General features: G+C 42.6%; 1 protein-coding gene across 12 annotated transcripts in view; it reads right to left on the reverse strand.

Moving 5' to 3' along the window:
* CSNK1G1 (casein kinase 1 gamma 1) overlaps positions 1–27704 on the reverse strand; it is a 126609-nt gene that overhangs the window by 46548 nt on the left and 52357 nt on the right. For 11 of the 12 annotated variants that reach the window (XM_077472187.1, XM_077472192.1, XM_077472195.1 and 8 more), the window contains 5 exons: positions 26020–26428; positions 7409–7444; positions 5983–6052; positions 5743–5894; positions 4788–5022 (listed from right to left, as the gene is read on the reverse strand). In XM_077472187.1, coding sequence (XP_077328313.1) covers positions 4788–5022; positions 5743–5894; positions 5983–6052; positions 7409–7444; positions 26020–26205 — 679 coding nt within the window. In that variant the 5' untranslated portion in view covers positions 26206–26428. Of the gene's footprint in view, positions 1–4787; positions 5023–5742; positions 5895–5982; positions 6053–7408; positions 7450–26019; positions 26429–27704 lie in introns of all 12 variants that reach the window. The other variant, XM_077472194.1, reaches the window with a different exon arrangement.

Raw genomic sequence — 27704 nt, forward strand, 5'->3', positions numbered from 1 at the left:
TTTATGCAAAGTTTCACCAACTTCATTTGTCTTTAAAAAAAAAAAAAAAAAAAAAAAACACCTTTTAGCAAGTTGCATGTGTCAACAGAGAGATCTGCTGATCCTGCCAGTGAAAATCACCCTCATACAGATTCTGGTGATGGGATGACAATGCTGTCGTACTGCTCCTGAATGCACAGGAATGTGGTCACCCTGATGTAACTTGTGCCTCAGTGAGATGAGAAATTGTGGGGGGAAATGGATATCAGAATTATAAGTAGCTTGTAAATCAGCAGAAAGACAAATGCCTCTGCTGCTAAAACCTCCCCATTAACAGTTGAGTCTGGGATGGGGTGTAAGCAAAAAGGGGGGGGGGGGTGCATGGCACACACTTTTTTTTATAATTTATGGAGATCGTGCATCAAATAGTCATTTGGATTTTGGTACAGCATTATCCCAGATATTTGGAAATAATAATGAAGGTATTCTTGCCCTGGTGACCCATTGTGAGACCCAAATTTTTACAGTTGTTACTGGAACAGGAGGCAAGGGAAAACTAAGACATCCAAGGAGGGAATTTCCCCAAAACTTTGAGGCACACAAACGTGATAAGAAATCTCTCCAGATACTTGGAAGTGAAGGAAAATTTCCCCAAAAGAATAAAAGGCATCTTAGAGTTTTAAACCACTTTCTACTGAAACTTTCTCCAATAAAAAAATGGAATTGCCAAAGCCAACATCAGCTTTGGATTCATCCAAAAAGGTTTCTGGAGAGAAGGAAAAGAAATAAAAAAAAAAAAAAAAAAAAGTCTATTAGCCTATATCTGCCCTTATGATGTAAAAGCACTGTTGACACTAAATAGATCCTATAAAAAAAAAAAAAAAATAAAAAAAAAAAGGATAAAAGTACTTAAACTCAAAATCAAACTGCCACAAAGTTACAGTATTAACCATCAAGTTTTGTGATTGATATCCCTACACACTTATACATGCTCTTGCGTGAGCAAATATATCTTCAAGATCACAACAGAAAAAAAAATCCTTCTCTTGTTGAGCTCAGTCTTTTACCGATCTGGTCTAGTGGTAGGGAACGGTTCTCTTATCACAGATTTGTAGAAGTGGTAAAAAGGGATTTCTGGTATCATCTGTCATCGCTTCCTAAATGAAGCTACCAGACACACTATAGTTACGGCTCCTTTATGCCCAAGATGCACAATCAATGCTCTGTTATAAGGCCCCTTTCACACGGGCTGAAACTTTTTTCTGAGTGGCCGGATGATCGGTCTGTGTCCACATGACTTATGCAGAGCAGACACAGACACAGCCCACTCTAGCCAGTGTAAATGGACCGGCTGTCCATTTACACCAAACTACCCTCCAATCTGACCAGTTGGAGGGAAACAGATACTCTTTGGCTTGTTTTTTCCAGAGCAGATTGGAGGTAGCCAGGTGTAAACAGACACAAGTCCATTTACAGCTGACTGCCCAGAGAGGAGAATGGAGGATTAGATCGGGTCCACCTGTCAATATCTCAGATTGGGCCCATTTCAAACGAGAGGTCCAAAGCAGAGCTAAAAGCACATCTTTACTTCAATGGTCCCCATCCCTCACCACATCTTCTGCTGGGGTAATTGACCATCTTCATTCGCTGCCACGGGACAACATCACTCCTGCACATGCAATGCAAGCTGAGCTTCCTATACACAGCTCAGTTTACATGCTGAAGAAGACATTGGGCAGGTAGGTGTATTTTGAGGGTGTCTCTTCTGCAATAACGAGCTTGTCTGTTGGCGGTTTACAACAGTAAAATGTCAGTTTCGCTTCAAGTGTATAGACTGGCGTTTGTTTTGACAGGAAGTGTGTGTGTGTGTGTGTGTGTGTGTGTGTGTGTGTGTGTGGTAGGGTTTAGCACACTGCATTTAGATTTTACTGACAGTACACAGTAACATTACATTAAAGTCTCCACAATATAGCGTGTTGTACTTGGTGACCTCCAGTGCTATTCGATGTGCTGTGAGTGGGATACATAGAGAAACAAGATTGTGTGCGCTTTTGCGTTGATCAAGAGCAGAAGAGAGCCAGACGCAACAGTGTAAAGCCCCTTAAGGTGTTTAAAATGTTGTATTATAAAAAAAACACGAGGGGGACAGTCTTGTCAAAGTGCAGATTGTTATAAAGCAAAAGCTCTTTGATATTTTCTAGCAATTAATGGGGTGCTTATGATACCAGTAACTGTATGAAAGTTCTACATAAACTGGTACAGAAAGGTTAGATAGCTGTGTGGGCGTGCGCATTTTTTTTTTGGTCTAAGCTGTGAACGAACTGATTTTAATTTATTGCATAACACCATAAACATTGAGCTTCTAGAATTCAGGTTTGAGTGCTTTACTTAGTGCATATGGCAGTATTGAACTTAATAATTCTTGTGATTCATTTTAGGGTTGCACATATTTCTTTTGTAGAATCTACTCTATGATCCCACATCATTTACTAATCCTCCGAAGTGACCTGACAAATAAAACTGTAAAGCTGGCCATACATGTTTCAAATCTCAGCCAGTTCAGCAGGGACCGGCCCAGATTTAAACACATTTCTTTTTTTTATTTGCCCACTTACAAAGAAATGAAGGGTCTATAATTGTTATCATGGGTGTATTTTAAATGATAGACACAGAATATCAACCAAAAAAAAAGAGGAGGAAAAAAAAAAAAAAAAAAAAAAAGAAAAAAAACCAAGAGCTATAATATAAGTAAGCATTTGACCCAAGAAAAACATTACTTAGTGGAGAAACCCTTGTTGGCAAGCAAGATGTTTCTTGTAGTTGGTGACCAGGTTTGCACACATCTCAGGAGGGATTTTGGTCCACTCTTCCGTACACATCTTTTCGAAGTCCTTAAGGTTTCTTGGCTTATTAGGAATTTGAAGTTTCAGCTCCCGCCATAAATTTTCTATAGGATTAAGGTCTGGAGACTGACTAGGCCACTACATGAGCTTAATGTGCTGCTTCTTGAGCCACCCCTTTGTGCCTTAATGGTATGTTTAGGATCATGGTCATCCTTGAAGAACCATCTTCAGTGTTAAGGCTGAGGGAAGAAAGTTCTCATCCAAGTTTTTACGTTATTATGTGGCCCCATCCATTGGCACCTCAATGCAGCAAAGTTAGCCTGTAAGTTTAGCAGAGAAACGGCCCCAAAGCATCATGTTTCCACCTCTGTGCTTGAATTCAGGAATGATGTTCTTAGAGTCACATTCAAAATTTTTCTACTTCCAAGCACAGCGAGTCGAGTTAATACCAAAGAGCTCAATTTTGGTCTCATCTGACTATAGCACTTTAATCCTTCACTGACTCATTTAGATGTTCATTGGCATGACTGTACATGTGCCTTCTTGAGGAGGGGAACTTGCCATGTCAACTTAGCTGGTCGGATTTTACATGGGATTATTGCTAGCGGCTAGTATAGCCACTAGTAACAAGTGTTCTCCTGGTGATGACGGCATAGTATAACTTACTGTAAGTCTTCGCATTTAAAAATCCTCGTTTAAGAGAATCCAAAGAACTCAGTCACTGTAATTTTGCAGGCTTAAAGAACCCATACACAGCTTTAAAAATACAAAAGTGCTCTCTAAAATTACGATACTATACCCTGTAGTACTTGCTTTAAAAAAGCAATATGCTTAAAAAAATAAATCTTTCCTCATCCACCCAAACTTTCTGTGGGTGGCACTGCAGAGCACAGCTACCACCCCTTGTGCAGTTCCTATAATCAGCTCCCGTGCTCTAAGCTGTGCACTGCTAGACAAAAAAAAAACTCTGCCCTGTTCTTTTGCCAGGAAGGGACAGCCATTGGGTTTTTACCACCAGCATCATAGATAAAAGCGCTATATTTGTTTAGACCCCCATGCCTGCAGTGTGCTTTCTCTCCTGTCACCGTGGCCAAGATCAGCAACTGCTGGGGCTTTCCGGCTGCATAGTAATTTTCTTTACAAAAAAAGGTGAAAAAAAACAAGAGACCAAGTACAACAGCCAGGCAACTATAACTTTCAGGGGAGAAAGTCAGCAGTGGCAGATTTACATTTTCTCTTATTATAAAATGTAAAACGTTTCCCTGATATTTGTTTTCACAGGTATAAACTAAGTAATAAAAACTTTAACACACACACACTAAAAACGAAGAGAGACATGCTATTACTTCAGACTAACCATACAGTCATTCACTACAATATTTTTGCAACTTTTAGGCCCCTTTCACACAGAGGCGGTTTTCAGCCGCTACAGCGCTAAAAATAGTGCCTGTGTAGCGCCTGAAAAAACCGGCCCCTTTCACGCCAGTGTGAAAGCCGGAGGGCTTTCACAATGGAGAGGTGCGCTGGCAGGACGGTGAAAAAAGTCCTGCTAGCTGCATCTTTGGAGCGGTGAAGGAGCAGCACGGCTATACTGCCGGCAAAGCGCCGCTGAATTGGCGCTTTGTGGGAGGTTTTAACCCCAGCGGCCACTAAAACGACAGTAAAGCGCCACCAAAAATAGCAGCGCTTTACTGCCGACGCCCGCACCACCCCAGTGTGAAAGGGGCCTTATTATAGTGATGAATTCAAATGTAAATAGTAATTTGTAATTAAAGTATCCAAGCAAATAGGTATAAAATGTATTTTAGAAGAAAAATCCAACAGGATCTTAATTACCAAATGAGAACACAAAAGGATTATGTCCAGCTCTAGCTTTACCTCAAAAAGGTCACTCCACAGATACAAGGACTGACAACTAATTTGCGTGCAATTAAATCAATTCATGTAGAAGAAAAATAAACCAACCTTTTCCCAGGTGGGTGTTTATGGACATATATCTGGCTGTTCCAGTCAGGCTCTTGTGTTCCCGATAAGGTATGTGCTTTTTGGTTTCTGGGTCTATGTACTCCTTGGCCAGTCCAAAGTCAATGATGTGGATAATATGCTCCTTCTTATTCCCTTGACGACCAATAAGAAAGTTCTCGGGTTTTACATCTCTGTAAATGAGGTTCTTGGAGTGAACATATTCCATCCTGGTTATCTAGAGATATGGAAATACTATCAAAAGGGATCCCTTTTAGTCTGTAAAACCCTTCAGTGCTAGAGGACACCTACAAAATTTCAGGTGATTGTGACCACATGTAAACTAAAAAGAGTGAACCTGAAAGTTCACCGTTTTTAGAAAGAAGACAACAAAAGAATTGTCCTACATCGAGCAACCTCAGGTACAATGCTCTCTAATGACATACATGTAAATCATTAGCGGAAAAGATACTATGACAGATGGTGCCAACTGTGACTCAAGACACGTACACAGCCTGTGTGTATGGCAGCTGAGCATGCTGGAAAACCAGCAGCTGACTGGCTCCCAATCAGCGCTCAGCCAATGGCTAAGAGCACTGATGGGAGTGTTCGGGGGGTGGGGGGGGTTGTCCGCCTGTCAGATCACAACAGCTCAGTGGGGGAGATAGATGTACTAACGTTGGATTATTAGTACAGCGGCTCCAACCGAAGCTGCTGTAATCCATCAGCTGAGCCATTGTAGAATCCCAATTGAGGGGTTAGTGGAAGCCTTCCCCATCGGGACAGTGTGCATATTACTACTAGCTGGTAGCTATAACTGTATACAAAATCGGTCATGCTGGACAGATCAACTTAATACATTTAGCCTGCCCATACATGGCTCCAATGTCTGCCAATTCCTGGTCTTACAAAGGACAATGTGAGATAACAATTGTGTTTGGAAAAAATAAAATCTTACCAGCTGAATGGCTATCATTAGCACAGTCTTTAAAGTGAATGTCCGATCACATAGGTCAAACAAGTCCTCCAAACTTGGACCTAAGAGCTCGAGTACCATGGCATTGTACTTTCCACATGGGCCAAAATAGAAGACCTGAGGAAGGCCATCCGCTGTAACACAATATAGTAAACATTGTAATAACAGGACATCAGGATCTCAAACTGCTAATTTGGAAATATGCACATTTAAATCTTATACCTGAACTTCCAAGTTGCTTGTAAAATCGATATTCCAGATGAAGTTGGGGTGCACGAGATTTGATTGGTTCCTGGAAAAAAAAAAAAATATATATATATGTATATATATACACAACTTTATTTTACATGGTTGGGGGGGGGAGTGCGAGTATATTTTGGAGTCGGTTACAGTTAAAGTAATTTGCTGAATGATACGCTAATCCTCCAACATCTAGCTGTTAAAGCGGTTGTATACCCGCTCATGTGTTTTTTTTACTCACCTGCAAAGCAAAAGGTATAATGAGCTAGTATGCACCGCATACTAGCTCATTATGAAATACTTACCTTAGAACGAGGCCCCGACATCTGGCCCGATCCATGCCGAGGGAGCCGAGATGTTCCCTCTGAGTTTCTTCTGGGTATCGCGGCTCCGGCGCTATGAGTGGCCGGAGTCACGATATAGTCACTCCCGCGCACGAGCGCACCTGATTTCTTCCTGGCAGGGTCTGGCGTCTGCCGGACTTTCAGCCAAGAATCCCCTGTGCGCATGTGCCGCTGCAGTCAGCGGCGCATTGCGAGGGGAATATCTCCTAAACCGTACAGGTTTAGGAGTTTTTTTACCTACAGGTAAGCCTTATTATAGGCTTTCCTGTAGGCAAGTCCCAAAAATGACTACACAACCGCTTTAATAAAGCTGGCCTTACACTGTACAAATTTAATACAGTTTCTAGTGAACTGGGTAAAAATTAGTCAGTTGGCGGCCCTCACACCACCTGCCACCAGACATATCTAGATCTCCAGCTTAAGGCAAGCTTGGAATGAGGCCGCCGAACGGGCTCCATTGCAAGCCGAGCACACTCACATGTCATGCAAATTGGACACAGGGAAACTCATCCAATTCGCACATGTGAACCCGGCCTAGTGTGTCATGCTCAAAGTAAGTGAAACTAGCACAAAACAGAAGCAATTTTTCACAGCTACCCATATACAAAATTATGCTAGCAACACTTTGGCGTCATTCACAACGGTGGACTCTTTTCAGGGCATTCACTGCAGGATGCCAAGCAGCATCAGCGATAGCAGGATAGGGGTTTTCCTTTCCACATCACAAGAATCTAAAATTTTCCTGGAAACGTCTTCAAGTATACAATGTGTCACAAGCTTAACACCTGCCTAAAACACATTTCAGTGTTACATTTTGAAACCTAGCACTATTTTTTGTACATATACAGAAATTATGTATAAAATAAACTTAGACAAACAAATGATGTTGTACTCCATACTCATTTCACTATTTCCAAGGAACCTAGGAACTCTGACATTTTGAACCCGGAAATAAGCTAGTTTATACACACAGCAGGAAAGGGAAGCCAGCAAAAGTTGGTCAGGAAGCTATAGACAAAAACTGTAATCCTGTAAGAAAGCCAACATGGTTGATAGATACTCACCAGTTTAATAGCCACATATTCATTGGTGTAAAGATTCTTACCTGTAGCAGGGATGAAAAAAAAAAAAAAAAAAGAGAAGTATAAATAAAAAAATGTTTTAATCCTGCAAAAAAAAGATGTTATAACCAATATAGATCTACACAGGCAGCAGCTATAACAATTAAAAATAAAAAAAAGTTCCTTAGACATTTAACCACTTGCAGGCAATTACCCAATTTGCAGTACACAGAAATCAGCATGCTGCTGAAAAGGTAATTGCTAATGGGAGATTTAACAAAGATAATTTGCCCTAAATTTACACGGGTGAAAAAGTGTTTCTGTAGCAAAAAAATATATTTAATATTTATACACGAGTAATATTTAAAAAATTTAGAACATATTTGTGACAGACCCTTCCAGGACAAGGGCTTTTGGAGGGGACTGCCTACTGACTATGGGCCCTGGCTTTTGAAGGGGCTCTATTCTTGGGAGGTGGACGCCTGGAGGACCCTCAGAGTGGTCTTGCTTCGGATGTGGGATTGTCTCCCCGAAACAGACTGAGAATCTAGGCCCTGGATACAGATTTGGGTCCTTTTGCGCCCAAACCAATGACAGCTTTAGACTGAGACTCGGAGCAGATGTTAAAATGAACAGCTCATAGCAACCCAATACTGGGGGTCACCTGCTAAAGTCTTTTTAATAAGGTGGTATGTGTTTATGGTTAAAAAAAAGGTCTCCCATTGTGTGCATTCCCATTGTTAATACAGCCTATTGTTTCTATTGGTCTCATCTCTTGGAGATGTTACATTGTGACCACTTTACCTGGTTATCAAACCATTGCAGGATGTTATGCGTTTATGCTGAGGTGTACTGTACTTTATGTATTCAGGGTTGCAAGCATGATGCCAAAAAACAGTCTGTGCACCTAGGTTAGTTTAACCAGTTCCCGACCAGCGCACACAGATTTACGTCAGCAGAATGGCACGGGCAGGCATATTGGCGTACAGGTACGTCCAATCCCTAATGCCGCCCTGCCATCGCGAGTGCGCTGGCACGCTCGCGTGCTGGTCGGGACCCCCGCGGACTCGATCGCCCGCGTACCCGCGATCCTCTCACGGGCGGCTGAACGGAGAGATACCGTTGTAAATGGCATCTCCCTGTTCCCCGCTGCCATTACTAGTAAAAAAATAAAAAAATTAATAAAAATGCCATAAAACTATCCCAGATTTTGTAAACGCTATGACTTTTGCACAAATCAATCGCTTATTGTGTAGCAGAATACGCATTGGCCTAAACTGAGGGAAAAAATAATATTTTTTTTTATATATATTTTTGGGGGATATTATAACAAAGTAAAAAAAAAATAAAAAAAAAAAATAGATTTTTCTTCAAAATTGTCGCTCTATTTTTGTTTATAACGCAAAAAATAAAAACTGCAGGGGTAATCAAATACTACCAAAAGAAAGCTCTATTTGTGGGGAAAAAAAGGACGTCAATTTTGTTTGGGAACCACGTCGCATGACCGCGCAATTGTCAGTTAAAGCGACGCAGTGCCAAATCGCAATAAGTGGTCTGGTCTTTGACCAGCAAAATGGGTCCAGGGCTGAAGTGGTTAAGTGACTAGTTGTCAATTAGTTCATGTTAATTAACAGATTAGCGACCACCCACCATAGATATACTGCGGCAGGGTGGCTGCTCTGAGCCAGATAAAGTACCTTGTACATGATCTGACACTTCTGGGTCTGGGGCACGGTCCCGCCAGCAAGTCAAAGCACCACCCACAGTTCGTAATCACTCTCAGGGAAAACATAACTCTTTGATCGCCTCGGTTCACCCCTTCCCTGCCAGTGTGATTAGAACAGTAACAGTGCATATTTTGTAGCACTGATCACTGTATTAATGTCACCGGTCCCCAAAAAGTGTGAGGTGTGCGATTTATCTGCCACAATATCACAACCCTGCTATAAGTCACTGATTGACGCCATTACCAGTATGTGGTTTGCGCACACAAGTTATAGCATCTACAGTCAATATACACTTTAGGATTTATTGATTTTTTTTTTTTTACCAAAACATGCAGAATACATATTGGCTAAATGGATGAAGAAATGTGAAAAAAAATACATAAAATCATGTTATTTGGATATAGTGTTGCATGACTGCACAATTGCTAGAGTACTGCAGTTCTATCGCAAAAAATGACCTAGTGGGGGGGGGGGTGTAAATCTTCCAGAGCTGAAGTGGTTAAATCACTGTCAGCTATACTGTTTATATTGCCTGTTCCTTAGATTAATTATATTCTGGCTTACAGTTTGTATTGTTAGGGTAATGTGATCAGGCCCTACCTGATCTTGTGTGCTATATATATAGCGCATCCAAAGCGCTTAACTTTTTCCACATTTTGTTATGTTACAGCCGTATTCCAAAAATGTTTTAAATTTCTCAAAATTCTACAAACAATACCCCATAACAACATGAAAGAAGTCTGTTTGAAATCTTTTTTAATTTGCAAAAAAGGCAAAAATCACATGTACATAAGTATTCAGAGCCTTTACTCAATACTTTGTTCAAACACCTTTGGCACCAAATTACAGCCTTGAGTCTTTTTGAGAGTGATGCTACAAAGCTTAACACACCCATTTTTGGGCATCTTCTCCAATTCTTGTTTGCAGGACATCTCAAGCTCCATAAGATTAGATGGGGAGAGTCGGTGCACAGCCATTTTCAGATCTCTCCAGAGATGTTTGATCAAGTTCAAGTCTGGGATCTGGCTAGAGCACAAGGACATTCACAGTTGTCCCATAGCTACTCCTTTGTCATCTTGGCTGTGTGCTTAGGGCTGTTGTCCTGTTGAAAGATGAACCGTCAGCCCAGTCTGAGGTCCACAGAGTTCTGAAGCAGTTTTTCCATCAAGGATGTCTCTGTACATTGCTGCAACTTTACCTTGACCCTGACTAGTCTCCCAGTTCCGGCAGCTGAAAAACATCCCCTCAGCATGATGCTGCCACCACCATGCTTCACTGTAGGGATGGTATTGGCCAGGTGATGAGCGGTGCCTGGTTTCCTTCAGACAGGACGCTTTCCATTCAGGCCAGAGTTTAATCTTTGTTTCTCAGGGTCAGAGAGTCCTTTAGGTGCCTTTTGGCACACTCCAGTTGGGCTGTCATGTGTCTTTTACGGAGAAGTGGCTGCCTTTGTCATTATGGGGTATGGTTTGTAAAATTGAGGAAAATGGAGGAACTAAATCCATTTTGGAATAAGGCTGTGACATAACAAAATGAGGAAAAAGCGAAGCGCTGTGAAAACTTTCCAGATGCACTGTATTCCGAGTGAAGTTACAATAACGACTTTTAGTTTGCACCATAGCCAGTGTTGTCTAGTATCTTGAGTGCAATCGTCAACTAGATCATCTAGTTCCTGGGTGCAGACTGGAGGAAACTGCATCTTGACGGAGACACCCAAGTTACACAATATATATCACTATTAATCTTAATTAGTCCTCCATGCAGTCATGGCCACCCCCAATAAGATAAGGCTCAGCACCAGCCTTAATCCTTACTGGCTGTGATTGACAGCAGCAGAACAAAGGCTCCACTGCTGTGTCCAAGCCAGTGAGGAGAGACAGAGCCTCTTGCGCACATTGCTGGATCAAAATCTAGCTATGTATATGGGGGTTTGATGCTGCAGATCCACACATGTACCCGCAAACACCCGCACAGAAAAATGCACTGGATGCGTGCAGCTGAAACAAAGCAATACAGCAAATTGACACCCTCTTACATCCCCCTTCACCATAACGGGCACTGAAAATAGTGGGGAAGCAGTAATGCCCTTGGCCATGCGACTAGGCTCAGGCCATGAACTGTCACAAGGGAGCAGGTCAAAAATGTATTAAGTTCATTAGCATTTTGTTTTTTAATTGAGTAGGTAGGTGATCATTGTCTGTGCCTTTAATTTTCATTGTCAATTGTGATTGGACTGTACCTTTTAACCACTTCAATAATGGGCTATAGTCATAGGTCATCCGCAGATAGGACCTCCCATCCTGGGCGGGCGTCACATGACATCCTCGGATTCTCACTATTCCCACGGGGCCCAGGGTGCCCGCAGTGCTGCAATGAGATGTGTGCCTGAGACAGCCCATCCCAGATCCGTGTAAAGAACCAATAAAAATTGGCTCTTTACCATGTGTCCAATCACAGACAGTCACATGTACTGCCCACGTGCATGTCACTTGTGCACGCACCTAGGGTGCACACAGAGCAGCAATCGGGGACGAGGCTTGTCACCCTGACCAACCCTGATCGTAGCAAAGAGCCAATGAATTTGGCTCTTTACCAAGTGACCAGCTGTGTCCAATCACAGCCTGTCATGGAATGTCAAACCACAGTAACGAGATGTTACAGAGTTCTCCTCCCCACACAACGTTAGTGTGTGAGGAGGAGATAACGGTAACATCTCGTTAACACTGAGTGCACACCAACCACACCGGTTGCCAACCCCCCCCCCCCAATAAAGAGGCCCTGTCACCACCCATCAACTGTCACAGGCCCATCTGAGTACCCAAGTACCTGTCACAGTACCATCACTGCCCATCCAAGTACCTATCACCACCCAGAGTACCCGGTCATCTCCACCCCATCAGTGTACCCAAGTACCTTTCACCAGCCCATCAGAGTACTCGAGTACTTATCTGCACCCCATGCCTCAGAATACTTTGGGATGTTTTCTTTCCAAAATGGGGTCATTTTGTGGGCAATTCCACTGTCCTGGTGCTCCAGGGCCTTCACAAATGTAATAGGTCATTAGGAAATTAGAGGTGCAATTTAAGCTCCTAGAAACCCTGATGGTGCTTCCTGCATGTTAGGCCTCTATGTGGATAGGCTAATTTAAGGTGATCTGCGATTTTGATCAGGACTGCGACATTATGGTGGACACAGGCAATTTTTGGGACCAGTCATTTTTACAACGATCAGTGCTATACAATTGCACTGATTACTGTAACGGATTACTGGCAGTGAAGGGTTTAACCACTAGCTGGTTAGGAAGGGGTTACGTGTGTCCTGGGGAGTGATTTTAACTGTTAGGTGTGGGGGCTGTGTGTGGCATCACTGATCATAGCTCCCAATCACAGGGAGCTATGATCAGTGACAGTGTCACTAGGCAGAACTGGGGGGGGGATGTACCAGCACGCCCATTTGCCCAGCCGTGCCATTCTGCTGACGTAAATGTACATGTGACAGTGGGGCAATTAACGAATGAATGACTTGTATAGCACTACCTATACGAACTGAATAGCCTCAGGGCGCTTTTCTTGCCACCGGTGTGCATCTGCAGCTATTTATGCGGTCCTTTAACCTGTAGAGTCCCGACACACTTACAACATTGACATACACATATTATGGCCAATTTTTTTTGGACAGTGTCTAATTAATCTACCAGCACGTCTTTGGAGTGTGGGAGGAAACCGGAGCACCCAGAGGAAACACACGCAGGCACAGGGAGATCATGCAAACTGCAGGCAGATAGTGTCGTGGTCGGGATTTGAACCAGCAACCCTATTGCTGCCACCCGGAAGTGATGTGCAGAAGCTCGCTCCTCATCTCTGTTTTTCCTGTTTATCACTGATTAATGTGAGTACCTATTTTTTGTATTTTTTTTTCTTTTTTCTTTGTTGTACCAGTAAATTAAAAAGAAATGACTACACTATCGAGCATTCCTCTTGACCTGTTTATGAGGTTCACCTACTCCAGCGATTTGTAAAAGGGAGGCCACATACCCTCAACATGAGGAGGGTTGTGCTTTGGGGCACAACCACCTTGCCCCCATTTTGAGAACAAGTGCCTCTTCCCAACAACCCTGGCTGTTGGGGGGTCAGTCTGCGGGCAGGGGGGGGGGCTTATCGGAATCTGGGAGCCCCCTTTAATTAGGGGGTCCCCAGATCCCAGCCCCCCACCCTATGTGAATGAGTATGGGGTACAAAAAAAAAAAAAAAAAAAAAACAGGTTTTTACAGTAATTTATTAGGCAGTTCCGGGGGTCTATTCTGACTTCTCCACACGTTTTTCTAGCGGTTGTCCAGTCTGTCGTCTTCTTCCCTCGTCTCTTCTTCAGATATTGACTCAACGTTATCTCCCGCTGTAATGCCGAGTGTGCAACGAGTTATATAGGCATGGGGCGGTGTCACCAGGTGATGTCATCTGGTGACCCCGCCCTATGCCTATATAAAAGTCGTTCCGCACACAGCGTTACAGCGGGAGAGAACGTTGAGTCAACATCAGAAGAAAAGAGGGAAGAAGACAATGGAGAAGACCGGGCAACCGCTAGCAAAAGAGCAGAAGATAGTGGAAGAGGCCGGCAGAAAACACCGGAGAGTGGAGAAGTCGGAAGAGACCCTGGAGCTGCCTAATAAATTACTTAAAAAATCTGTGTAGTGTGTTTTTATTTGACTTTTTCCCCAGGTGAACGAGTAGGGGTACGATGTACCCTATACTCATTTGCATAGGGTGGGGGGGCCAGGATCTGGGGGGCTCCCAGATTCCGATAAAACCCCCGCGTAGACTCCAACAACCAATGGCCGGGGTTGTCAGGAAGAAGCCTTTGTCCTCATCAACATGGGGACAAGGTTCTTTGGGATGGCGGGGTGCAAGTCCCCCACGCCTCAAAGCAACAACCCCCCCCATGTTGAGGGCATGTGGCTTGGTATGGTCCAGGAGAGACAGGCACTAGCTCACCCACTGAGCTGCGTGCTCGGATAAGGGTCTGGCATGGATCTTAGAGGGACCCCCACACCATTTTTTATTTTTTTGGTGTGGGGGCTCCCTTTAAGATCCATCCGAAGGGTCTGAAATAGTCTTGGGGGGCATACCTCACGCAAATTTTCTCACACAAGTCGCACCGCAAGTCGGATCCTCTTGTGGGACCGCTATTCAAATCAATGGGCTCCCAGACACTACTTCATAGAGCCTAATAGAGATATATAGATGTATATATAGCGGCGGGGGAGCGTTTTTTTACTTGTGTGTAATAAAATTTTAAAAAGGATATTGCAATCAGTTTTTTTTTTTCCATGCACTCTGAATACTGCATTGAGGAAACTTCTGATCCAGGGAAAAAGCTGAGAAACCCATAGTGGTTCATATGCACGATTTGATATGGTGTAAAAGCTAGTCACACGCTCCAAGGTGAGCTCATTACCATAAGGGGTCTCTGGATTTCACCTATGCATGATTCAGAATCACGGCTGGATGTAGAAGCATCTTAATTTGATCACTGGAGATCACGTCGTTATGCATCTCTCATCACCATCATAAGTACTTTGTTTCTCATCACAGCCTAGCACAGGCTGCTACAAATGATTTTTATCATATAGGGACAATCATATGGTGTATGCATTTGCACATATATATTTTTATTTACTTTTTGCAATTTTGTCACATTGGTATGCATTAAGCACTTTCTTTTATTTTAATTTGTGTTATACGTATATGATGGCAGCACTGAATGGTTAGGTTTGTTTATTTTAATGAAATTTATGGAGTGTGGTTCTGGCACCATTTGCACTTGTGCACTTTTTTCCAGTTGTGTGCACATTTGCTTGCCACAGATTGCACTTTATACCAGCTGTGTGTTTATTATTTATGCACTTTATTACTCAACATTGCATCTATAAATTATAGATCAAGGCGTGGATTATTAGGTATAGGATCTATCTAGCGCAGCATATGTTATTTTTATTCTATTATGCATGTATATACAAGATGTGTATAACATTTGCAGCTTGATAGGGGCATACAGTTAGGAGGGAGCTTTTTAAGGCTCGCAGGATTTGTTTGTTTTTTGCTAGGATTTTTATAACAGCTTACCTGTAAAAATCCTTTTCTTTGATGGGGACACAGCCATAGTACTTACTATGTGGGTTATAGGGCCACTGATAGGTGAAGGACACTGGCACGTCCTAAGGACAAGAAGTGTACTCCCTATATAACCCTTCCCCAGTATACTGCGCCCAAAGGCAATATCCTCATCCTCAAGACCAAGTCGCAGCCTTAAATATCTGAGCCATAGAGGCCTGATGATGCACCACCCAAGAGGCGCTAATCACCCTGGATAAGTGTGCTCTTAATCTGAAAAAGAAGAATTTTCTCTTTCTGTAAGCTGAAGCTTGAACAGTCATATGACAAACCCATTTGGAAAATAGTGGATTTTGACGCTGCCTGTCCACATTTCGGACCCTCTGGCAGTACAAACAACATCTGTTTTACAAACCTGAGCAGTCGCCTTTAAAATAGACTGATCGCTCTTACTACATCACGGGAATGTAGTGCCTTCTCTTCCCTAGATTGAGGCTCTGGGGAGAAAGGAAGAATGAATAATATCTTTGTTTAACTGAAAACCCGTTGCCACTTTAGGTAGGAATTCAGGATGAGGACATAAAACCACCTCATCCTTGTGAAGAGCCATATTTGATCGTGCATAAGACAGAGCCGCTAGTTCCGATACTCTTCTAGCAGAAGAAATGGCAACCAGAAAGATTATCTTTCTTGCCTAAAGAACCAAGGGAATTTCCCGTAAAGGCTCCAACGGCTGATTCTGCAAAGCCGATAAGACCAAAATTTAAATCCCAAGGATTTAGAGGTGCCTTGATAGGGGGATTAATCCATGTTAGCCCCTGAATAAGCTACGCACCAAGGGTGGGGAGCAAGAGGCTATTGAAAAAACACTGACAAGGCCGGGATCTGGCCCTTGATAGAAGTCAAGGGCAGCTCCATTTCAGGTACCGTTTGCAGGAAATCAGGGATCCTGCCTATGACATGCTTCCTGGGGTGCCAACCCCTGGATCCAGACCAAGAAACATATGCCTTCCAGACTCTATAGTAAAATGATTCTGGAAGCCAGCTTCCTAGCATCAATCAAAGTAGACACTAGCGATGGATATCACCAAAATCCTTTATAAAGTGGGATTCAACAGTCAAACCTGTAAAATTTTTCATCTGTAAGGTAGGATGGAACACCGGACCTTGTGCAAGAAGGTCTGGTTATAATGGCAGAGTCCAAAAGGACTCCTACCACCATCTTTATGATCTTGGTAAATCAAGATCTTCTGGGCCCCGTTGGGACCACCAGAATCACCTCCTTTCGTTCCTGCTTGATCCTGCGAAGGAGCGGAAGTAGCAGAACTGGATGAAATGCATTGATCAGTTAAAAAGTGATCCCATGGGAAGACTAATGTGTCTGTTCCACCTACTAGCAGATCCCTTGATCAACACAAAGTTGTTGACTATGTTGTTGAATCTGGACGTGAATAGGTCCATGTCTGGAATACCCCCTCTCTGACATATCACTAGGAATATGTCAGGGTGAAGAGACCATTCTCCCGGAAATTATTGGAGGCTCAAGTAGTCCGCCTGCCCATTCTCTATTCCTGGAATGATAGGCAAGGAATGTTGTGTTCTGCCCAAGCTAGAACATTATTCACCTCTTTTTGGGCTGCACGACTTCTCGTGCCCGCCCCGGTGATTGATGCAAGCCAAAGCCATGGCCTTGTCACACTGAATCCTAACAGGACAGTCCTGTAGTCTGACCATCCCAGATTCTAGGGCCAGACATGCTGCCCGAAACGACAAAATATTGATAGGCAAGGTCCTCTAACATGGATCATCTCCTCTGGACAGAATCTTCTTCCAGGGCTGCACCCCAGCCTAGAAGGCTGCATCTGTTAACGCTTTCCAGGATACATGTAGAAAAGATGTTACCTTTTGCTGGATAACAAAAACCAATTTAGGCTCTGACTTACAAATCGGGAGCCAAGCGCATTGGAAAAATACAAGGCCTGAATCTTTCTATTCCAGATCAACAGGATGGTGTTTTGAAGCAGTCTCAAGTGAAGACTGTGTGTAAGGGATGGCCTCGAAGGAGGCCACCATTTTCCCTAACAATCTCATGCACAGCAGAATGGAAGGATTTTTCTTTGTTCTGATAAATTAAATTAGTCCTACAATGGAACTAGGGCTGAAACAACTAATCAATTAATCGACAACTAATCGATTATGAAATTCATCGATTATTATTTTCATAATCGATCGGCCAGTAACAATGGGGTTAAAAAAAAAAAATTAGCCTTTTATAGTACAAAAAGAGCAAACACTACTGTAAATATTACTTTCACTGTCCCATAGTAAAAAAATGAACACCTTACAGTAGCGATTATTTGTTCTTTTTTTACTAATTTTAGTTTAACCCCATTTTGTTACCAATTTTAGTTTTTTTAACCCCCATTATGTTACTAAACATCTCAGGCCTGGGTCACCTCTTTTTTGGTGCTTTTTGCAGAAACACACTACAGTTCATTTACATGGTTTCCTATGGGACATGTTTGCATCCATGATTTTTTTCAGCTGCTGCGTATTTGGAAAAGACAAGGAATTTTTTTTAACGCAAAACGGTGCCATTTTGTTTTTTTGGTTCAATATACTTCAATGGAGAAGCTGCAGAAAAGCATGTAATAATGCGTTTTTGCAGCAATTTGTGTTTTTAATCTGCCCAACAACAATTTGGCCAAAAAAAAATGTAAAAATGCAAATCGCAGTAAAATTACCTTTTTTAGTTTTATTTTAAGGTTATTAACCGATTAATCGGAACAATAATCGGCCAACTAATCAATTATGAAAATAATCGTTAGTTGCAGCCCTAAATGGAACCAATTCTTGTCTGGGGTAAGAATACCTTCTTCTGTATGGCATCTATAACCAGCCCCAAGTACTGTAATCTCCTTGATGGTTTTAAGGAGGATTTTTCTAGGTAATTTACAGCTGTGATCAGACAGGTTTAGATCTGAGACTGAATGATCTATTAACAGTAGATTGTCTAAATAGGCTAGGACCGTTTACCTTGAGCCCTTAATCTGGCTAAAGGAGGTGCCAGAACCTTTGAGAATACCCGTGGTGCTGTGGCTAAACCGAAAGGCAGGGCCACAACTGAAAATGATTTTCTATTTCAAAGCACAGACTTTTCTGGTGAGCAGGAAATATTGGCACGTGGAAATATGCCTCTTTGATATCGCCTGAAGCCAAAAACTCCCCTCCTTGCAGAATGGACGCAACCGATCGGATTGACTCCACGCAAAAGCATCGGATATTTAAGTGCAGATGATTCACATCTTTGAGATCTAGAATGGGTCTTACCTCTCGGTTTGGTTTTGTGAAAATGTTTGAATCAAAACCTGTGCCCTGTTCCACTAAGGGAGCCTCTGATATCACAGACAAGGATAATAGATGATCCGGAGCCAGAAAGATTTAAGGTCAAATGTTCCCAAGGATCCAGAGGAAGGAAAAATAAATAAAAAAAAAAAAAAAAAAAAACGAGGAGACGGGAACTCTCGGAACTCTAGTCGTAACCCAGAGAAAACTGCAGAAAGCCACCCATCTGTCTTGACATTTTTCCTGTCAGATCTTTGAGATATGCAGGAGCCTTCCCCCCCACCCAAGCGACCAGGGGCACCCCTTCATGAGGAGGCTTTAGCATTCTGCTTTGTGGGCTTCCTACCTCAAGATCTCCTCTGACCCTGGTGCTGCCATTGGGGTCTTCCCCCTTGAACCTGACGGTTGAGGCAGTTAAAATTGCCTAGAGGCAGATGCCCCTAGCACAGGAGAGGCAGCACGCTTAGAGAAATATTTGAACTTCTTTACTGGTAAAAATAGATTTTTCCCATTAGAGATCCTTTGGATGTATTTTATCTAGATAGTCTCCCAATAGCCGTTCACCATAAACAGGGTAAACTGGCTAGGAGCTTTATACCGAGTGCTTCGGCTGAACAATTTTTCAGCCACAGAATGCACTAATCCAAGCATAAGCCCTAAGGCTTGAATGATAGCATCTTTCATAGCGTTTACTGTGAAACCTAGTGCATCTGATACACTAGCTAATTGCTGGGCCTGCTGATCAGGCAGAATTTTTAACTGTCTCCAGAAACTGTTCCTTAAGCACTTCCTCACGATGATGTACGTCAGCAGAATGGCACGGACAGGCATATGGGCGTACAGGTACGTCCATTTAAGAATGCTGCCATGCCATCGTACCCCGTGCGAGTCTGTTTGCGGGTCCCGTGGACTCTATCGCCATGGGGATACCTGCAATCGCCTCACAGGGAGGCTGAACGGGGAGATGCCGATGTAAACAGCATCTCCCTGTTCTGCCTAGCAACAAGCGACACCGATTCCTGCTCCCTGTGATTGGAGCAGAGATCAGTGTTCACTAACAGCCACAGGCCCCACAGTTAGTAACACGCCCCCAGGACAAACTTAACCCTTACACTGCCATTTACACTGGAAACAGTGCATTTGTATAGCTCTGATTGCTGTATAAATGTCAATGGTCCCAAAAATTTCGATTTTTACCAAAAATATGCAGAACACGTATTGGCCTAAACTGAGGGAAAAAAAAAAAAATATATATAAAATCTCTCTATATCTATTTATCTATATATATCTCAACGGATCAAAAAACTCAAAACTCACGGATCAGATCGTTCCTCGGTTCAGAGTCACGGATCATTTTTCAGATCAGCAAATTTAATTTGCAAAAACCTGTGAAACTCCACCACATATAGTCCCCACTGTAATATCCAAAATCTCCCCCACTGTAATATTGGCTGAGCATGACTGGGTATGGCGGAGTATGGGCTGAGCAGGGTATTGCTGGGTACTTCAGGGTATGAAGGGATGGCCACTTCCATCCGATCTCTCCCCTCCACTGTACAGATTAGTACAGAGAGGGGAGAGAGGAACCGGCGTCTGATTACAAGTGATCGCTTCGGAGTGATGACAGTGTAAACAGCCTGGGTGTAGAAAGATGGCCGCCGTATCAGTGCTAGGCCGAAGCCGCACCCTTTCCTAAGGCCGAGACATGTGCCGATCCAAGCGGGGTGACCCGTTCCGATCCTGGATCGGTGATGATCCGTTTCAATAAAATTAAAATATATTTTATCTATCCATCCATCTATAATCTATCCATCCATCTATAATCTATCTATCCATCCACCCATCCATCATCTATCCATAATCTATATTTTTTTTGTGGGGGGGAATATAGCAAAAAGTAAAGTTTTTTTTTTTTTCAAAAATGTAGTTTTTTGGTTTATAGCGCAAAAAATAAAAACCGCAGGGGTGATAAAAGGGCACCAAAAGAAAGCTCCATTTGTGGGGGGGAAAAAAAAAAAAAAAAAAAAAAAAAAAAAGGACGCCAATTTAGTTTGACAGACATATTGCTTTTAGAAAGAAGTGCCAATTTTTTATCTGTTGGATCCTTTAACATCAGCGCATTATCCACCAGACATGCGAGATTCTTGCTCACTGAGGCGATTGCAGCATCAATTGCTAGAACCCCCCCATTTATTTTATTTTTTTTCAATAGAAATACTCTTCCATAGGATAAAGTGTGGAGAATTTCATAGGAGGATAATATTGTTTACCTGGATGTTCCCATTCAGAATACATAAGCTTTTTTAGCCATGAATAGGAAAAACATCCCCAGATGGGGGAGGTTCTAATGATCCCAAATTAGAGGTGGGTTCTTCAAGAGCATGCATTGCAGGCAGCAAAAAAGGTTGAACGAACCAATTTAGTAAGGGAGTTCCCAAGCCTCAGAAGAGAATAAATAAGTAAGTATCTTCCAAATCTTTAGGAAGATCTACCTGATCCCCAGGCTCCTGCACCTCAATAAGAGGGTCCTGAGCACTAGATGGTAATCTGCTATGTTTGGCCTCACTATGGAGAGATATAGCATCAATCTTCTTTCCAATTACAAATGGTAGAAGAAAAAAAACCTCTTGTGCGATATATACAGGGACTGAAGTGTCTAGCGCAGCTGCAACAACAGTTTCCCCTGATGGCTCATCTGACCAGCCACATCACTCTCAAAGGAGGAGGGCATTCTTTTGGAAATGAATTTAGTTTGTTGTGAAACCACTGACCTTTCAGAACCCTTCGAGGAGTTCCTGGTCCCATTACCAACCATAGCCTGAAGCATAAAGATAAAGCACTACCAGAAAAAGTATACTAAGCTATAGTCCAGCGCTATAAGCCGCTATTAATACCTAGCCTGGTAAATTATGTGTCAAAGGAAATGCCTGTGTCACCAACCTGAAACAAGCCATCCCCCTGCTCGGTTCCCCCACAGCCAACAGCAGCTGCACACACAGTGCTTCAACAACTTCCTCCACGTGTTGCCGACATCTGACGCCGTTAGCCATGACCCCCACGCTAATTACGGCCCCCTTTCTTTCAAAAGAAAGTGTACTCCCGCGTGAGCAGCGCCCTTCAAACAGCCGACACGGTGGGGGGTGGGTAAATCGAACATTGGGGCGCAGGAGGAGAACCAGGACCCCCCCCTTCTTACCGGAGGATCTGCATGTGGCAGGAGGAGAGGAGAAATGAAGGCTTCTGATACAGCACTGTATCAGGCATTGAGTGCTCAATACAGCCCCCAGTGTTGACGCAACATAACTTAAAAGGAGAAATTAAGAAAATCTACCCTTACCTTCCCTCTCTGCAAGGTTATCTGAGATAAACCTAATCTTTACCCTTCACGGTGGGCTCTGAAACCTTTAGGAACAGGGGAACCTAGAGGTTACCCACAATCCTGGAGCTGCGACAGCACCTTGCCAGTAAAAACTTTATGGCCTTACTACCAAAAAGCACTGGGAAGCTTCCAGTGGAGCTCAGCACAGCACAACTTTACTCGTGACCAACACTATAGACACTGGCGAAAAAAAAACCCAGAGTACTCCCAGTAGTGGAAGGGGTTATATAAGGGAGTACACTTCTTGCCTTAGGGCGTGCCAGTGTCCATCACCCATCAGTGGCCTTATAACCCACATAGTAAGTGCTATGGCTCTGTGTCCCCTAATGTAAGAAAAGAAATAGCAAATTGGCCCAATATGCACATTTTCACTTAAGGATTATTTTTTTTGTTGCCAGTGGGTTAGACATTAATGTGTATTACTTTGAGTTTGAGGCAAATTAACAAATTTTACACAAGCGGACACTCACTACTTTACATTTAAGCAAAGTGTCCTTCCTTCAGTGTCGTCACAGGAAAAGATAAAATAAAATTTACAAAAATGTGAGAGGTGTACCCACTTTTGTGAGATACCATATGTTTAGGGTCGTTGTCCTGCTGGAAGGTGAACCTCTGCCCTCATCAAGTCTTTTGCAGACTAACAGGTTCTTTTAAGATTGCATTGCATTTGTCTCCATCCATCTTCCCATCAACTCCGCCGAGCTTTTCTTCAGCAGGCCCCTGTGCCTGCTGAAGAAAAGCATCCCACACAACAGGATGGCATGATCAAGATGATGTGTAGTTTTCTGACACACAGAGTTTTGCTTTTAGTCCAAAAAGTTCAATTTGGTCTCATCTGACCAGAGCACCTTCCACATGTTTGCTGTGTCCCCCACATGGCTTCTAGCAAACTGCACTTCTTATGGCTCATTTGAACAATGGCTTTCTTCTTGCCATTCTTTCCATAAAGTGGAGATTTGTGGAGTGCACGACTAATTGTTGTCCTAAAAATTGCGATCTCGATTCAACCCCTCTGAATCTCTATTGTAGAGTTTGATGATTCTTTCATATAACAAGTAGAGAGACTTATCTGCTCATTCAGCTGTCAAAAGAAAAAAAACTTCCTTCTGGGCAGTCTGCCAAGTTTTTAAAATGAAATATTCTAACTTCCTTCTTAGATCAAAAGCGAAAATTCTGTGTGTAAAGAAAAAAATCCAGGCAGTCTGCGAAGTTTTTAAACCATGTGTAAATACAGTTTTTAAACCATGTGCATACTTTGTAAATTTTCCTAGACAAGCTACTAGAAGTTGATCTGTGTTGGTCACTTTTTAATCACATGGATCCCAAAAAATTGGATAACAGCTTAATATTTAGGAAATATGAATGAGAGAAGTGGGTTTCGTTTTTGCTGTAAGAATAAATGTCACTGAACAGATATATACTGTACAGCTGCTGTCATGGGTGGAGAAAGAACAGAACATGCCTGTGCAAAGTCCCATTGTTGCTGGCTTCTAAGCTTTTGGGCGATTGCCCTAGGTGTATACTAATGTACATATTTTTTGTATAACATTTGCAGCCTTTCAAAACCCATAGATAACAGAAGTAAAAAATAAAATTTAGAGTGACTATAAAAAGGTTCACCTTGTAAAACCGTCCAGTTTAAAATGTAATAAGAAAAAAAAAAAAAATATACATACACACACACACATACATAATACCTTGCAAAAGTATTAACCCCCTTGGCATTTGACAGAAAAATCAATGTGCTTAACTATATATATATTAACTATTCACTCCCCTAAAGTCAATACTTTGTAGAGCCACCTTTTGTGGCTATCACAGCTCCAAGTCGCTTTGGATAAGTCTCTGAGCTTGCCACATCTTATCACTAGGTTTTTTGCCCATTCCTCATTGCAAAACTGCTCCAATCTCCTTCAAATTGGATGGTTTGCACTTATGAACAGCAATCTTTAAGTCTGACCACAGATTTGCTATTGGATTGAGGTCTGGGCTTCGACTAGGCCATTCCAACAAATTTACATGTTTCCCCTTAAACCACTCAAATGTTGCTTTAGCAGTGTGTTTGGGGTCATTGTCCTGCTAGAAGGTGAACCTCCGTCCTAGCCTTAAATCATACACAGAGTGGTACAGGTTTTGCTCAAGAATATCCCTGTATTTAGCACCATCCATCTTTCCCTCAAACAACCAGTTTCCCAGTTCCAACTGCTAAAAAACATCCCCACAGCATGATGCTGCCACAGCCATGTTTCTCTATGGGGATGGTGTTCTTTGGATGTGCATGGTTTGTGTTAGACATAGCGTTTTCTTTGATGGCCAAAAAGTTAAATTTTAGTCTCATCAGACCAGAGGACCAGCCTCCATACATTTTGGGAGTCTCCCACATGCCTTTTCACAAACTCAAAATGTGCCATTTTGTTTTTTGCTGAAAGTAATGGCTTTCTTCTGGCCACTCTGCCATAAAGCACAACTCTATGGAGCGTATGGCTTATTGTTGTCCTACATACAGATACTCCAGTCTCTGCTGGAGAACTCTGCAGCTCCTCCAGGGTTACCTTGGGTCTCTGTGCTGCCTCTCTAAGACCCCTTTCACACTGGGGCGTTTTTCAGGCGTTTTTCATGCGCTTTAGCATTAAAAAAAGCGCCTGAAAGAAGCTGCAACTGCAATCCCAATGTAAAAGCCTGAGTGCTTTCACACTGAGGCGCTGCGCTGGCAGGGCGTCAAAGTCCTGCAAGCAGCTTCTTTGCAGCGTTTTTGGAGCGGTGAATACAACGCTCCTAAAGCGCCCCTTCCCATTGAAATCAATGGGAAGCGCCTATAAAACGCTATTGGCAGCAGCGTTTTGTGGGCGCTTTTAACCCTTTATTTGGTCACTAGCAGGGGTTAAAAGTGCCCCAATAACGCTCGAAAAACGCTGGTAAAGCGCTGCTAGCGTTTTTCGGGCGCTGACATTGTGAAAGGGCTCTTAAAGCACTTGGGCTTTCACATTGGGACTGCAAATGAGGCTTCTTTCAAGCGCTTTACAGGCGCTTTTTTTAACGCTAAAGCGCCTGAAAAATGCCCCAGTGTGAAAGGGGTCTAATTCCCTCAGTGCCCGGTCCGTGAGTTTTGGTGTGCGGCCATCTATTGGCAGGTTTGCTGTTGTGTCATGTTCTTTCCATTTGGTTATTATAGATTTGATGGTGCTCCTAGGGATCAAAAATTGTTTTTTGTTTTAGAACCTAACCCTGACTTGTACTTAACATTGTCCTTTACTTGTTTGGAGAGTTTCTTGGTCTTCATGGCAGTGTATGGTTAGTGGTGCCTCTTGCTTAGATGTTGCAGCCTCTGGGGCCTTTCAAAAAGGAGTGTATATGTAATGATAGAGCATGCGACACTTGGATCGCACACAGGTGGACATCATTTCACCAATCATGTGACTTCTGAAAGCAATTTGTTGCACCAGAGCTTTTTATGGGCTTAAGGGGGGTGAATACATACATACATACATACATAAATACATACAAGGCAATCAGGTTTTTTTTTTTTTTTCTGAAAAATAGTTTTATGTACATATATTTTTCTAATGCTACTTCACCAACTTAGACTATTGTGTTCTGAACCATTACATATATTTCAGATTAAAAAAAATATTGAACTAAAGGCTGTAATGTAACAAAAATCAGTAAAAAGCCAATGGGTGAATACTTTTGCAAGGCGTGGTGTATACATACATACCAACAGCATAACACCTTTGCCCTTCCCCCCCCCTTTTTTATAAGTGATTTCCAATGAAAGGCTATGTGTGTGGGGTCAGGACCAGTGTGATCATTGGAAAGCAGCCAGAGTTCCCAGCACAGCTAGAGAACTGACCACGGTGAGCGCTCCTCCCTAGTGTGGCAAGTTTTTAATTGGAAGACAGAGGGTCTTGCCAGTAACACCAGTGATTTCACACAAATGAAGCGGGGGGGGGGGGGGGGGGGGGGGGGGAGAGCCGGACAGAAGAATACTTTTCATACAAATACATGGTACAGGAGGGACAGATCAGGAATTTCAAATGCTGGGTAAAACATTTTAACCTTACCTAACCGTAGCTCCCCAAAGTTTCCACAGCCAATCTTCTTTCCCACCCTAAAGTTGGGTCCCACCATAAGGACCCCTGAGGAGGTGGTCGAGCTGGATGGCCGGGAGCTATGGCCGGTCCGCACTGGCAAAGCTTTGGCTGCTCGTGGCCTGTCATCCTTCTCCCTGTTGCTATGGTCCATGTTCCTATACCATAAGAGCCAGGCCTAGGGATCCCAGCGGATGCTAAGGGATTCCCAATCAACAAACCCACAAATACAAAGGGGCCTTAATAATATCCAGCCGAGTATCCTCAGGGGCCAAAACGACGGATCACATCACCGCACAGTGCTGCCAAGGTACCATTTCACCACCAATTGGCAAGTCCATGATAACGTTTTCCCATGGTAGCCTACAGAAAAGTTCCTAAAGAAGAGATAAAGGAAAAAGGAAAAAAAAAAAAAAAAAAAAGGTCAGGCGAGTTAAATGCACAAAAAACACCACCACAGCAGAGAACGGTAGGTGAGAAGTGGAACATAAGTTACATTCTATACAAGTTATAAGTACTCCGCTCAGGTACGAGTGGGCAGTAGCCTTAGTTAACTATAATTATTGTTGTAATTTTACATTGCAGCCGTATGGATTAGACATTATATAACTTCTTAAGAGTGTACAGATCTATATGCAATGATATTCTTATTGTATCCCCACAAACTTTTGAATAAAAAAAATAAAATAAAAAAAAAAATCTATTTGAATCGTGGGCAGATTTGCCTGCTATTTGAAAGTGTTGATGTATGAATGACAAAATTACAAGAGACACATTTGAGATGCCATTCATTTGAATGATCCCTCAAACTGCAGCACGGGCCTGCCGTGATTGTTGGGTGATAGATCTCGGCAACACGCATCGCAGGAAGCATGTAGCCCTAAAAAGTTCAGGCACTACTTTTCCAAGACAGACTTCCCTGTGATGTGTTGCCGTGATTGCAGCGCAATTTATCATACGACAATAGCAGGAGACCCACACCATGACTTGGAGTCCTTCAAATGAATAGCATCTCAAATGCGAGTCCCGCAATTTGCCATTCACACATCAGTGCTTTCAGATTGCAGGCAGATTTGAAGCAAATCTTCCCACGATTCAAAACACTGAAGTGTGAATGCAGCCTAAAAGGAGTAGAAACTTTTTATATAGTTTAGCAATGCGTTTGAAGCAAAAAAAAACTGACTTGATCAGAAAATGGGTTTACATAAAGTAAAAATAAATAAAATTTACTGTTTAAGCTTCAACTCTACATAAAATTTGAATATCTAAAATATATATATCTATCTTATCAGTACTCAATGCCTCATCACACCATTATTAAGTAATTCATAAAAGCATCAGGACACATTTTTCAAACATTAGGGAAAAAGAATAAAAAAAAAATAAAGGAGGAAGAGGTTGTAATCCCAGTCAATCAAGAGACCATTGACTGAATCTGAAGACAGAAAATTAAAGTATAACATTTTATCACAGCAATGGAGAGGATAACTTGCAAGGTAAGTCTTCCATAACGTGCCAATATGAAGTGCATGCCAGCACATTATGGCAAACAGTTCCTCAGGGCTCAACATTTTTAATATTGCTTTGATGGTTTACTTCCGTTATAAGCACTAGTAATAAATTCTGCCTTCCTTGTGTTGGCATTCCTACGGC

The sequence above is a fragment of the Lithobates pipiens genome, unplaced genomic scaffold (genome assembly GCF_037356315.1).
Source record: "Lithobates pipiens isolate NorthernLeopardFrog02 unplaced genomic scaffold, aLitPip1_a1.2 Scaffold_8, whole genome shotgun sequence".
NCBI classification, from domain to species: Eukaryota; Metazoa; Chordata; class Amphibia; order Anura; family Ranidae; genus Lithobates; species Lithobates pipiens.